This window comes from Ornithodoros turicata, chromosome 6, assembly GCF_037126465.1.
Source record: "Ornithodoros turicata isolate Travis chromosome 6, ASM3712646v1, whole genome shotgun sequence".
NCBI lineage: Eukaryota > Metazoa > Arthropoda > Arachnida > Ixodida > Argasidae > Ornithodoros > Ornithodoros turicata.
This window is the reverse complement of record NC_088206.1, coordinates 67310882-67325452: the sequence shown is the minus strand read 5'-3', so window position 1 is coordinate 67325452 and position 14571 is coordinate 67310882. Positions and strand designations below refer to the sequence as shown.

Genomic DNA, 14571 nt, shown 5'->3' with positions numbered 1-14571 from the left:
CAAAGCAAATTTGGTTACCTAAAAATTCGTTGTTTTAGTATTGCTCCTAGTCGTCTTTTTTTTCATTATTTTTTCACGCGTGATTTAAATACACAGTCGTACTCCATTCACTTGCGTTCTATATTACTTCTTTTTGTGCGTAAGTCCTCTCCTCTCCTTGTTTTTTTTTTCTCATTGTTTTCCTGGGGTCAACAAATACAGAGAACTGAATTAGCCGAGCTCAGCTTACTGGAAAACTAAAAATATATATTTGCCACCACGTGCATATGTGTATTTTTACCTGGGGCATTCGGAGAATTGACCCGCCACTTAACAGTATTAGAGCGAGGATAATCGGACGGCGTGGTAAGTGCTCATCACTTGGGGGGGTCTTGGGTGGAGGACTAGCCAGTTAGAGAACACGCAATCTGGGCGGCTTCCAGAGAAACCTCTCCCACCCCCCTCTCTCTCCTTCCCCTTGCCTATATGTCACATGCACGGGCTCTCTGACATTCGACTGCAGTGCTTGCCAAAGTCACAGAAAGTACAGACTGTTTCAGCTGCTGTCCTTTACAGAGAAGTGCAGGCTTGGTTTTGCAGAGTTCCGTTAGTGCAGTAACGGAAGTGACGACAGGGGGGCGATGTGTAACGTTTCGTGGTGTGTGCGTTATAAAAAAAACCTTTATCACTTCATTTCATTTATTTTTTAATTGGTTGCCCACAAACAGCCACAAGGCCTACTTGTGGGATGCAACGAATCAGAGCAGACATGATCAATGACACGTAAAAAACGCCATAGTCGAAAATATCACCTAAAGTTATTTAAATAATGTTCTCTATGATTTATCTGAAAATGTTAAAAGAAATAAAAATATCAATATCTGTAACAGCAATCTGGTATAGGTTCGTTGTACTTCATGAGCCGTAAAGTGTTATCAACATGAGCGACAAGAATTGTGGGAAGCACAGATTGTGTTGATAAAGAGTTGTATCAATATTCAAGGTTGAATGTAGTCTATGTCGTGTTACAGTAATTATCGTGAATGATAATATTAGCTGGTAATATAACGATAATATAACTTCGCAAGGTTTAACTGGTGTTTGGAATTGCACTGAGGAATTAAATTGTCTATCGATTATATCAGAAATGAAAAACAGGCTTCTTTATGACGAAAAGAGAAAAAATTGTGAAAGTTTATGAACATGAACCGACCTGAATGTATTGACTTTATGTATAAAAAAGGCGAGCTCACGCAAAGAATTAATTAATTAATTAATTCACAGACCCGGCCACTGCATGATCGCAGTTGTCTCGCGACGTAAAGCCCCGAATTATTTATTATTGCATAAAGAACAAACTGTTATCGCTAGATGATCAAGGTTATATACAAAAATCAAACTAAAGAGCTTCTGATTCCTCGACGGTATGGAAGTCATGCAATCAACGTGAACATCCAATTTAAAATTATGAAATCAAATTACGAAAGAAACGAAGCAACTACGAATAGGAATAATGTCAAGCCCGACCGCAACGAGAGCCTGAAGTCTGCAAACCGTGTCGAAAATAGCCTGCAGCAGTGCAACCTGGAAAGGCTTTCTAGGCTTTCCATCAATCAACACAGAGGCACGCTATAAATAGGGTACGGACAACGTGAGCCTCATTCGACGATTCTGTTTGCGAAAGATGTGGGCAACATTATTATCCTCACACTGCTTCACAGAAATATCACAAGTCGGTCAATTGGAGAGGCTGGAATTGCATGTTAAGTTCGGGTTTCAGATTGCGCGACGACGACGAGATGACCGCAAGGTGGCGCGTTTTGGTTTTGGTTTCGGTTTACTATATGCAACGCCAATATTTACTTCAGCTGTATGTACAAAGTAGCTGCTTCCGTTTCGCTTGAAGCTCGCGTAGTTTTCAAACCGTTGCTTTTGGAAACAAATTCAAGTGCAGCGGGGCCCGTCTGTGCAGAGCCGTTTTAGAAATAGCAGACGACAGTGCGGTCTGCGAGCGCGCGTCACCCTACTATGTATAGAGTACGGACGACTTTGCCCAAGCGCTATATAGGCGAGCGCTTACAGAGAAGGCTTTTGCCTTGAAAAATTTCTGCAAGCCGGAAACCTTGGCTGTTGTTTGCAACCGGGAAATATGTGACACAAAGTGTTGACATAGCTTGAGCTTCACTTGAGTTGACTTGAGTCATCTGCCAAAAGTCTTTTTGTGGGTTTCTGTAGGATAAACGGCTGCCTTGAGAAGAAGGTCGGAAGGGGAAGATACGAGGCAATTTCTGGTAAACTAGGTGTTGGCTTTGTGGCAACAATTTTTGCAACAATGTTAAGAAGTGAACCTGCGGGGTTAGCTGCGATGGATGATAGTGCCGGGTTTGGAATAGCTTTAAACTATCAGGAAGTCAACATAATAGTTGTTCGTAACTTGTTGATATCGCGTTCTATACTATGTTATTATTAGTTCATAAAATTCTGGGTGATGCATCATCTTCATAATTCTTGAAGGGCGGTCGACAGGGGGTCTACTGAATGATATTTGATGAGATGGAACCGCGTTGAAATTTCATACATTTTACCAATCGCGAAGATGTATACAATGTGCACACACTGTGACTTCTTTGTGAAATTCGACAAAGCGTCTTTTTATTTTTACTTGTGATGATTTTTCAAATTACAACAAAAAATTTAAAGAAATGTCCTGTTTGTTTTATTGCAGATGAACAAGAACGAGTACAGAAGAAAGTCTTTACAAACTGGATTAATCACTGCCTGGCTCAAGTACGTTAACCACAATCATAACATTTCCTTTGATATTTGATATATATGCAATAAAATACAGTAGCACTATAAGGCATTTTGACATCCTAGACAAAACGTTTGTGTCATGTTTGTGAAGTTGTCTTTCCCACATAAAGTGTATGCATGCAGAGAAGCATGCTTTAAAGGCGGCGCATTTGTTATCATAGGCTGTCGTGTTCGGTTCATTCTGCATTTCCGTGTAGCAGATGTGAAAACCTCGTTGAGCGTGACGTCATGCCATGTGACTTATGCGTCATTTTTGTGGAACAGCGAGTGCCTCCATTGCGGGTGGATAACCTCATCGAAGACCTCCGGGATGGAACAAAGCTTTTGGCCCTGCTCGAGTACTTATCTGGCGAAGTATTGGTAAGCTGAATTACTCATCTGTCTAAGTACTACCATCAAATACTATCAAAATCATCTATATACTATCCCTCGTATATCTAATCTATATTCCGAAAGTTTGGTTTATTTTGTAAACATTATGAAACTAACCCATATCAAACCAATAGCCTAGCACTGAGTAGCGCATCGAGATGTAGGGCTCGGAACAGCCGCTAGTAGTTTGGACAATAATATGCACGGCTTCCACAAGCAACTACCGCTTTCCACAACGCCCAATATATTCGTAAACGTGCTCAACATGTGCGCAGCGGCTATACGTATATTTTTAGCTCGATGGCTAAGACGTGATGGGCCGTAAAGCCGCATAAATAGTGTAAACAAGACAGGTACTGTAGGAATCGGGGTCAGTAACACCTGTCTATGCTGCGGTATTAAGGTAGTTTTAGCTGAAGCACTCTACGAAAGCGGTACGATAAAGAAAGCTCTTAAATCAAATATCCCTAACGTGACTTCGGCCAGTTCAAAGGAACAAAGCGATTAGCTTGTGATGTTTTCGGAACCTACCATTCTCGACAACACCTTCCGGTGTACGAAAGTAGTTGTTTAGTAGTAGTTTAGTGGTAGTTAGTTGTAGTTTAGTACATCGGAAGAACTCTACGAAAAACGATGCGATAAAGGAAGATATCAAATCCAAGCTTAGCGATGTGATGTCATTCGCTTCAAAGAAACGGGGGTAGTTGGCTTATCATAGTTTTGGATCCGTTATCGTGAACACCTTCCGAGCTACTAGAACTCGCCATTATCGGAACGTACCCTGTTGAAGGTGTACGCTACTATAGAGAAGGTGTGTATTGTAAGAAGTTGAACACAGCGCCATATCCAGCACAGGCGTACCCTGTAGTTTCGGCAACACTACTTTTTGCCAGTGAACATTCTTTCGTGGACTTCAAATATGTCAACACACGCAGCACTAGAAGACTTGCTTCCTGTCCATAATGTAAAACCCTGAGTCGTGGCACACAGAAGGACGACGCGTGCACACGACTTCAACCAGCAAAAGTTTAGTTGGTTTGTAAGGTGTTAGCAGACTTGTACGTATCTTGAGTACGTACTCAAAATACAGTATTTTAAATACTTTTTCCGGTATTTTGGTACTCTACTCAATACTATTTGCGACAAGTATTTTTAATGTATTTAAAATACTTTTTTCGGTATTTGCTACTCAGTACTCAAAATACTTTCCTTCCTCGTCAAGCCATATCCAGTACGCTTCCCGCCGTGCCGAGATTTTCAGCTCACTGGAATTTAACCCCCTTTTTCTTGTTTTTCTTTTTTTCGGGAATTCGCAAATCTGTCATTTATCCTCTTGTACAATAGGCTGGTCCCAAGCCTGGCCTTGCTTGTCAATAGCCAACTTCGTCCGAAAACCGTTCCTATTCATATTGCCAGGTGAATCACCAGGGTATTAGGTACAAGATAATCCCGGCATTTATTTCCTTGGACATCAAAGCAATAAACACGTGCCAGAGGTTGAAAGACCCGAACCGACATACAGGAGGGATTACGAAGTTCTGGGTCAGAACATATCAACAAAGTTTACTTGGGTTCACCAAAGTTCACCAAGCATTACTTGACACCAAGACGTTGCAAATGAAAGATATGCATGGCTGATGAAGTTTATTCCTTTCATTTGTAAGGCCACGTTCAGAATACGCGTTTCACTTACTGCTAATACTAAAGTACTTTAAAGAGTATCTTAAACACTTCTTAAGAGTATTTAGTACTCTACTCAAATTACTTTCAGTTTTGAGTATTTTGTACTCTATTTTAAATACTTTTACGCAGTACTTTGTACAAGTAAGGTAGTTAGTAAACTTTTGCTACATCATTTTGTCAGTTGCTTCCTGTCTGCGACTGTTGCGCAAGCCTGTGTTCTTGGCTGCGGAAGCGAGATGGGTCTCTCAAGAAAATGACTCAAGTTTTTCTCTTTCTTGCTTTCCAACAGCCAAGGGAACGTGCCCGTATTCTGAGGCGACCTCATTTCCTTAGCAATGTCAACACTGTCCTTAGGTTCCTCGAAAAACGACGGGTGAGTCTCGCCTTTTCTTTCGTCCATTTTCTTTCGTCCAAAGGAAGGGTCAAACGGAGTGAGAAAATAGAGACACAGTTGCCAAACGAATATGTCTGCGTCATGTGCACCTTCAGTCTGGAAAGAGTCCTCTTCTTTTTTTTTCTTATTTCATTCTTTTTCGCTTTGTAGAGTGTTGTGAGAGTGAGTGTACGGATGACGGATGGCAAATAGAGAATCAAGTATGAGAGTGACTTATGTTTGAAATGTGTGTATGTATGCGTATTTTTCTAGATTATTTTTTTATGTGTCAAAGCGTAACGAACGTGCTGTGGTGGCAAAACACGAAGTGTCAAGACGCGTCACAAACTTTTCTTTCTCTGGTTCTTTGAGACATCGTCGTTTTTCTTTCTTTCTCACTTTGTCGGTGGTTTAGGCAGAATTATTCGTTTCGACAGCCGTGACAATTGTGACGATGCGCTAACACGTGTGTCGAATAGGCGCATTGTCGTGTGACGACGACCTTCTACTTTTTGTGTTGACATCTGTTTTTTTTAAAGCGCTCTTTCTAGGACCAACCACAGTATAGGTCCGTCCGTGAGCCACGTGACAGTGCCATCACCACATGATCGCAAGGCTGTAAAGCAACCGAATTTATTTTTGGCACAACGCTCAAATATCCATTCATTTTTTAGTTTCGTTTATTTTTTCTTTCAATGGTCCTCTGGAGGGTCCATACAGAATGCATACATCTTTGCCACCTCCTCGAGCAAAAAATATTTACGTACCATATTATCTACCTTGTCAAATAAATGTTGTGAAACTACAGCAATCAATGCCAACATCATGAATGCGTTATAAGATAAGCAGCATATCCCAATAGTACAGCTCCCGTCATCCTTAATAATAACACTGGAAAAAAAAATTCGGTCGCATTTCCGAGCGCGATAGCAGCCACAGTGTGAGCACTGGGGGAAGGTTAAGTGAACAAAATCCTTCGCTTAAACTAACAAAAAAAAAATTGTTCAATTAATATTTCCTCATGACCCCAAGTGTTGCTGTAATCGCGCTCGGGCACGTGACCATATCTTTTTCGGTGTTATTATTAAGGTTGACGGGAGCTGTACTATAGGGATATGCTGCTTATCTTGCCACATGTACATACATGTAACAATTAAGTGCAGCAGAAGGTTAATAAGCTGCGTCACTCTGTGCCATGCCGGTTGGATATCAATTCGCTGCGAGATCGACTAATAGGGGGTTACACAGTGACCTTTCTAGTGTGGATAACACGCCGGCCGATGTTCGGAGTTGATGGTTCTTTTCCGCAATTCTTGTGTATATTCACCGGAAGATCGCTTGTGCCCTCGATGGTACGGTACTGTTCGGTTCCCCAATGCTCCACCTACTGCACTGAACGCGGAATAAACGTGTAAAAGCATACCGCGATAGGAAGCTGTCCACACTACACTGTTAAAACAGAACTTCAGCACATAGCACGCTCCTAGCCAACCATCATTCCGAATGATATCATTCTGTGCATTGATTTGTTGAAAATGGGAGGAGGCGCTTATCTGAGACACATTATGCTTGCCCCAGATAGGCGCCTCCCCCCTGTTTTGAACAAATCAGGATACAGTATGATATCATTTGGAATGATGATTGGCTAGGAGCGTGCTGTGTGGCGAAGTTCTGTTTTAACTGTGTACGGTAGTTCATCATTTCTCTGAGCGATGAGCCCATGAGGAAATCCATGTCTTCACATGAACGATGTTAGCAGTGTTAGCGATGGCAAGAACCGTGGAATACAAAACATATTCATGTCTAGTACATGGGGAGAACTTCCCCGCATACATAGGCAACCAGCATTCCGAATGATATTCTGTGTCGTGATTTGTTCGAATCAGGGGGAGGAGCCTATTGGGACAAGCATAATGTGTCCCAGGTAGGCGTCTCCTCCCATTTTCAGCAAATCAGGACACGAAATGACATACATCATTCGGAATGATGATAGTTGGCTAGGATCGTGCTATTGGTGTAATTGTGTTTTAACAGTGTAGGTGATTTGATTCGACTGTTTTTATCTCATTGATTTAATAGCAGCGACGGCTCGCCCGTGTTATCATTAATCACGACCTTATCTGTTATCATTCCCTGTTCCTGCACAGATCAAATTGGTTAACATCAATGCAACGGACGTGGTGGATGGCAAGCCCGCCATCTTACTCGGCCTTATCTGGACAATCATTCTACATTTCCAGGTATGGTAATCATCCAAACCTTTCTCCGTTTAACCTGACTGCACATAAGGATCTACCAAAGGAACCAGCGCATAGGAATGAATGGGTTGTTCTATACACCGTTGTCCCACGGACGCCGCCATATTCAAGGTGCCTGAATAGTAGCTCCCTCTCTGTACAGTGGAGTCACCCTTTGCAGAAGCGAACGCCGCAAAGCCGCCATTTTGAAGCCCACACTCACCGTGCATGAATGCTGCTTTCCGATTTCACCCATCTTTCCAAACCTCCTCTGCTACGTATTTAGTCAACTCCAAAATGTAGTGTGTAGCTTAGTGTTTGTATGTGAGGCTGGTTTGAAAACTTTGTATGTCTACGTTTAAATGGGAAAAGTAGCGCACACGTATTAAAATTGCTCGTTGTTGTGACAGATTGAAGAGAACACGAGACTGCTGGGCGAACAGTCCGCAGCGTGGGGTGAGCAGAGCTCGACGGAGAGCCTGACTGCCAGCCCCGCTACTCCAGTGACCGTACCGAGCAGTAGAGCCGCAGCAAAGGCAGGTTCTCCGCTTCATAGGGCAACGCCGCTCGAACGCTGGCGCGGTGGGGCACGCAAGGCACTGCTACATTGGGTCAAGAACAGCATCAGCCAGTGAGTATACATCTTGAAGGTTCGCAGGAAAACGTCACCGCATGAAAGAAAGCGCTGGCGCTTTGCGTTTTGCTTCGCGTTGTCTGTTATGTGCGACTTGATATAACGAAGGAAAAATTGAGACTAGGAACACATTAAATCGTAATAGATGAAAAAGGAAAACGTGGGGAGATGTTAGCGATGGAACAGGGGGAACAAGAACGAAAATTGTTTCTGTGGTTCTCCTGTGTCCTGGTTCTACCGTCAGTCCTGGTGTTTCTTCGCTGCCGGTTGCCAGTTCGCTCGGCTTTTCGTCCTTCTTTCCGTACCTTTTTTTTTCTTCTAATTTCGTCAGGAGTCCGTTTAGTATTCAGTCAAAACAATAGGCTCAATAGAATAACAAAGCAGAAATCTCCACAAACTTCGCAGATATAGTACGAGAAATAGCCAGCGGACCTGTTTGTAGACGTATTAGTACTTGGCTTTCACGAAATTCTCCGCGGAAATAGAGGAAAGAAAGCGAGGCGATCGCTTGTGTTTCGCAGAATGTGACGAAATGTTCTTTTTTTCCCTGACAGACGTTTCGGCATCCAAGTGAACGACTTCGGTCCCAGCTGGCGCGATGGCCTCGCCTTCATGGCCATCGTCCAGCGTATCAAACCCAGCCTGGTGGACATGGATGAGGCACGTCGGATGAGCAACCGACAGCGCCTCCAGACTGCCTTCGACCTCGCGCGAGACCACCTAGGCATTGCTCGTCTGCTGGATCCAGAAGGTACAGTTCTCTTGACCTTCAAATAAGCGAATGGGTAGCGACATTACTGGTGGAGACGGTAGAGCGATCAGAGTTAATTGAATCCTACGCCACGGTCTCCTCGCGTATGTCTTGCTCCTCGGGAAGATCGTCTTCTCGCCACAGAATACTCTTTCTTCCGCTGCTCGTCTGCTTGTGTCGTCTGCATTGCTATGAGCACCCTCCTTCTCGTCTGCTTGTGTCGTCTGCATTGCTTTGAGCACCCTCCTTCTCGTCTGCTTCTGCCGTCTGCATTGCTTTGAGCACCATCCTTCTCGTTTTCTAACAAATCTTCTACCGTTCCTTCCAGAGTAATCAGGCGAGTGATATTTCCCAGAATATTTCAGCGGAAGATGCGAAAAACGTTGTACCTATCTGCTTTCACGTTAGCGCGCGCGCTCACCGCCATGTTTTTTTCGTTTACCGCAAGACATTCCGCAGCAGACGACAGGGCCGATGGTGTCGTCTGCTATGTACTTCCACTTCCGATATTCGGGCACCGTGCGAATGTTCAACATAACACGATAGAACATACACACATAAGACTGGAAGGTGTTGGGTTCGATTCCTATTACCGCCTGTGCCGTCTGAGGTTTCCTCTGGATTTTCGGTAGACTTTCCAGTTGTGTGTGGTTCCCCTGAAGTCGGCCCAGGACACATAATAACCCCTCTGTCTCTCACTCCTTCCTGAAGCCCCCATCTATGCGTCTCTCATAGCCACAGTTGCTTCGTAGTATATTCTAGCAAGGAATTACAGAAAAAATAATAATTTTCTCGTTGGAGTCGCCAGAATCGATGTGCAGTGCAACCGAAAGTCAGTCATTCCATTAAGTTAGTTTGAGAGTCAAAACCTCTAGCAGCCATTAAGATCGTTCCCGCATTTCGTGACGTATTCAATGCCTTAACGAACAAAGCTAAGCTGCCTGCATTCAACGTACTCTACCGTTTGCCACAGATGTGGATGTGGACCAGCCCGACGAGAAGTCCATCATGACGTACGTGGCGCAGTTCCTGCACAAGTATCCAGAAACCTACTCGACCGGCGAAGAGCCCGTGACTACATCCCTGGCGTCACCTTTGGCCACAGTACCACCCATGGTGCCGATCACTTCTATCACACCCGTCAAGGCTCCGATGACCTTCGCTCCAGCGGTGACCCCTCAGCGGCCGGTGATCACCCCGGTGATCCCGCCGCCAACGGCACCCAAACCGACGATCGCGCCAAAGCCACCAGCAGCTGCATTGCCGCCTGATGACACAGCGGCGTTGAGGATCTTTTTGGACAATGCTGAGAAGACGTTGGAAGTTCTGAGTGGCCCCGTGACGAACCTCAAAGAAGAGTACATGGTACGGTTTCACATATTCTTTTTTATGTATGTTGTGTGTTCACTGTACAGTTACGCATTGTGTTACGTCAATTGTCGTTGACGAAACTGGCTGAACGTCCAATCAGTCGTCTCGTGGACGTACTGTTAGGAACCAGGGTGAACAGGCTGAATATCCGTTGCTATCCTGCTGAATCTCACTTGTTTGCTTGCCACCCGCTCGAAGCCGGTATTTTTGCTTAAGGTGATGAAACAGTATTTTATTACAACTACTGCGAGTGTTTTATTATTATTCCATTCTCCGCCAATAGTACAAATGGGAAGACGACGGTTACGAGAGGGAGTCAAGCACCAGGATATCGACACAACTGCTACCCCTAGGGCATCACTGATTCGTAGAATGCGTTAAGACGTGGCGGTTAAGAGAGACGAGAGGCGCTTGTAGCTTAAGAGGCCGTGTATATCCTATATCTTAAAGGACCTTGTAGAGCAATCGAGCTGACTGTTTCGTGGACCAGTCAGCGAGCGTGGGCGCAAGTGCTCGATCGTGCAAAACTGCTCCACGTGGATAAATGTACAGACTTACCTAGACACAAACCAGACCAAAGAACATTTGGAGACTATAGAGAACACGCCTTCTTCCATTGAAGGCTGCAGGATGGTAGAAAGCGCAATGCTTCGCCACACCGCGTTTCTTACAAGGGCAGCCCTTTTAATACACGGCTCTGGACTACCATGCACCCGCGCTCCCTCTGCCCTTGTTCATGAAAATGTTTGCGACACCGGCTACCGGACGGGATGGTGATGTATGGGGCAACAGACCGAGTCAGGGAGATCTCTTGGGGAAGTGTGTATTGCTAACAGGCAGGTAGCCGAGCAAAAACACCGAGTAACTACACACGCTTTCATGACGTAACTGGAACTCTGCGAAGAAAACGTTGCGCTAGGTGTTGGCTTCTGGAGACTCCTTCGTGGTCAAGTCTAGACAAGCAAAGTAATGACGACCAGGCAGGTCGTATAATCTCTTGATGTCCTTCCGTTTATGGGTATTTTCTTGCCTGCGCCCCAGCTACCATAGCGCTGCATGTCCACGCTGCGTATTAGCGATTGGCCAGTGTTATCTTAGGCTGATCTATATTTGGTACTTTCAGCTATACATGAACCTCTGCCAAGATTTGGAACGTCATCGTAGTCTTCATGACCAGCTGGACCGCAGGGCAGCTCGAGGAGATCGCCCCGAACTGTCACAAGCTTGGCCTGCGCTGGAAAACCGCTGGCAGAACGTGGAAGATTCTCTTAGGAGATGGAAGTTGCGCTTGGATGCTGCTCTCCCTGGGCGCCTCGCCCAGCTTGCCGAGTGGCTGGCTCAAGCTGAAGAAAGGCTGCGAACGGAACTGCTGCCTAATGCACGTCCTGAAGATATGTCTCAAGTGGTCGCAATGAAACTACAAGAATACGATGTAGGTTTTCGGTGTCTTAAGGCTCTGGCTAGTGTTTACCAGCAACATTACTCTACTATTTGCTATCTGTTCATGGGCTACAGCAAGATTCTTTTTGGCGCTTGTCTTAGCATTCGTTTAGGACTGCATTTCGCCACATAAAAACAAACACCTATCGTTTTTTTTTTTTTTTTTTACTAGGTATTCTTCACGGACCTCGATGAAGTTCGGCAGTGGTTCTCGTCCCAGAAGTCTTCACCAGAAGTCTCGGCGAACGTCTCTCCGCACCACATTCGAGACCTGGAAATCCGCTTGGATCACGTGTCCAGAACTGCACGCAAGCGCCATTTGCGGCTGTTGCTGGAGGCTGCCAAGTGGAAGCTGCTGGACTTTCTTCGTAACGTGGAAAATAAAGTCTCCAGGCTCGAGTCCAAGCTCGGAGTCAAGCATGACGTAAGACATCATTTTGTTTGTTCGTTTCTGTAGCGATGCTTTAAAGGGATTGTGTGGTTGTTTAAGGGATGGGGTTCTGAGGGTACAGTGGTCGTGCGCGCATTTTGAAGCAACCTTGGAGTAGAGAACGTCAATTAGAGCATGGCTAAAATTCAAGCGAGCACAGATACATAACGGAAAACCCGAGTCTTACGACGACAAGAAAACCGCGTGTGGTCTTCTTGTCGACACAAATTCCTTTCCTCTAGACATAGTCTTGCACACAAACCGCTACAGTAGAGCTGTATTCCGCACAAAACAGCCGTTTGGGGGTGACATGATCTGGCGCTGTCCTATTTAATGGCAGTGAACATGCCATTCAGTTCTGTGGCATGTCAGTGTAGGTGGTTCATGATCGTTGATGCCGGAAAATATAAATCTCTTTAAAAGGTCGAAGGACTGCAGATACTTTACAAGGATATGCTCGAGAAAGAAAAAGTCTTCGAGAAGTTCGATCTCCTCTTCAGAGAGTTCCAGTTTTCGATCGATACTTCCCAACGAGGTGGTGCCCTCGGTAAGAACTTGGCTCTTTCCTGAAAGGCTGTGTCAGTGCGAGTATGAACAGACCCATAACACGTTCCTGCCCAAGCCTCAAGAGACTCAGAATAGCTTTCTGTAACGTCATTGCAGACTTTGAAGAAGCTGACCAGATGGGTAAGCTTCTGTCAGACGTCCACGACCGCTGGAGTAAGCTAAGCACGCGGCTACGAACGGCTGGAAACACAGTGACTCAGGCACTGGCCCACTGGAACCGATATGACACGCACTACGAACCATTGGTCAGCTGGCTTGACCAAGTTGAAATGATTCTTCAAGGTCCGCCTGAGAAGCACCAGGTAAGGACCAGTTACGCATACATATCCTTGAAGACAATTGGTGTAACGTTTTCGAAAGTCTCCCTGACATGTTCGACGGGTCATTTTTACCAGGAGTACTTTGCCGACTTACCGTCCTGGAACGAGAAGAAGAACGCTGTCGTGGAATCCGGCGAATTCTTGGTCGCCACAAGCAGAGACGACGTCGCTTCACCTCTTAGAGCACAGATTATGTCAATAAAGCGGAGATGGGATGTCTTATATCCGCAGGTACGCCCGGGCATCTAGTCTAGGAATCGGCAAAGCAGCTGTTCTCGAATTGTGTTTTGTAACGTTCTAGGTTCATGGATTCCTCAGTAGTGGTAAAACCATGCAGACTTCGCAAGAGTTTGACGGAGACTTAAGCCACCTTCGGAGCTGGCTGCAGAATGCTGAATCCCTTCTGTCTGCCCATGTGCCTTGCAAGCGTGAATACCTCGATGAACATACGCAGGCAATACGCGTAAGTAGTACGTTACTTTCGCACCTCGCGGGGCGCTCCAATAGCGCATGAACGATCTTTGAAGTGCTGTACATAAACGTCGTCAATCTAGTTCTCACAAAGGTGACTCAAGTTCTTTAACACATCCACAGTTACACTTTATTAACTAAATCATTCTTAAATAAAGTCCTCACTTGTAGTAACGAATCAATCACCTTGCGTGGAGCGGAGTACCGTTGAAGAGGACGGTGATATCTGCTATCTAAGAGGGGAAAGAGTAAGGGAATATGTGGCAGGTGGGATAGGTAGGGGTAATGCCAGGGAAGTCAGGCATGAAGGCCGGTGGTTGTAAGGCTGCGCTACTTAGCTGTTCTGCTGCGTGCTTTTCAAGTAAACGTGCTTTATATGCATTTCAGAAACTTCAAGGCGAAGTCGAAGATAAAGAAACACTGTACAAGAATGCGGCCAAGAAGGCACAAGCTCTTGTACGTGACCTTAGTCGCCGAGACGTAGAAACAATGATGGCAGATCTCAAGAAGGTAAGGTATTCGTGGGCGCTCTAATATACTCTTACGGAGGCTTGCGCCGTTGCATTGCTGCAGGAGAAGGAATCACTTGTGCGCGTGGGAGCCAAAGCAGCGTCTAGGCTTCGCTCGGTTGTGCAGCTCCAAACGATATTGGATGCCCTCCAGAAGGACCTCGGTGACCTGGACACTTGGCTTGATCGTGCTGAAGATACGATCGCTACATACAGCCCTCCAACGTCTCAGGACCAAGTGAAAAGACAACTGGAGAAACATCGGGTAGGTTTTGATGGTGCTTCTCCATCGCGGCGGCTCGCTATACAGATGGTACAGCTCACATCAACCTTTATAATAACACTGGAAAGAATCTGGTCTCGCTCCTGAGCGCGATTACAGCAACCTTTAGGGCCATGAGTAAATGTTAATTGAACAAAATTATTCTGTTAGTTTAACGCAACGATTTTGTTCATTTAACATCCCCCAGTGCCACCAGGGGGGGCTGTTATCGCGCTCGGAAATGAGACCGAATTTATTCCAGTGTTATCATTAAGGTTGACGCGGGCTGTACCTGTACACCGTAGCGCTTGGCAGTACACAGAGCACCTTTTCCAATCGTTTGTACAGACATTCTTCA

The 14571-nt window shown here is 45.3% G+C and overlaps 1 protein-coding gene across 7 annotated transcripts in view; it reads left to right on the top strand.

Moving 5' to 3' along the window:
• LOC135397122 (muscle-specific protein 300 kDa-like) overlaps window positions 1-14571 on the top strand; it is a 177056-nt gene that overhangs the window by 42666 nt on the left and 119819 nt on the right. For all 7 annotated transcript variants that reach the window (XM_064628473.1, XM_064628475.1, XM_064628474.1 and 4 more), the window contains 15 exons: window positions 2705-2766; window positions 3058-3153; window positions 5138-5221; window positions 7369-7461; window positions 7869-8089; window positions 8647-8843; window positions 9817-10208; window positions 11338-11646; window positions 11827-12078; window positions 12508-12631; window positions 12748-12953; window positions 13047-13202; window positions 13273-13434; window positions 13830-13952; window positions 14016-14216. In XM_064628473.1, the coding sequence (XP_064484543.1) occupies window positions 2705-2766; window positions 3058-3153; window positions 5138-5221; window positions 7369-7461; window positions 7869-8089; window positions 8647-8843; window positions 9817-10208; window positions 11338-11646; window positions 11827-12078; window positions 12508-12631; window positions 12748-12953; window positions 13047-13202; window positions 13273-13434; window positions 13830-13952; window positions 14016-14216 (2678 nt within the window). The remainder of the gene's footprint in view (window positions 1-2704; window positions 2767-3057; window positions 3154-5137; window positions 5222-7368; window positions 7462-7868; window positions 8090-8646; window positions 8844-9816; window positions 10209-11337; window positions 11647-11826; window positions 12079-12507; window positions 12632-12747; window positions 12954-13046; window positions 13203-13272; window positions 13435-13829; window positions 13953-14015; window positions 14217-14571) is intronic.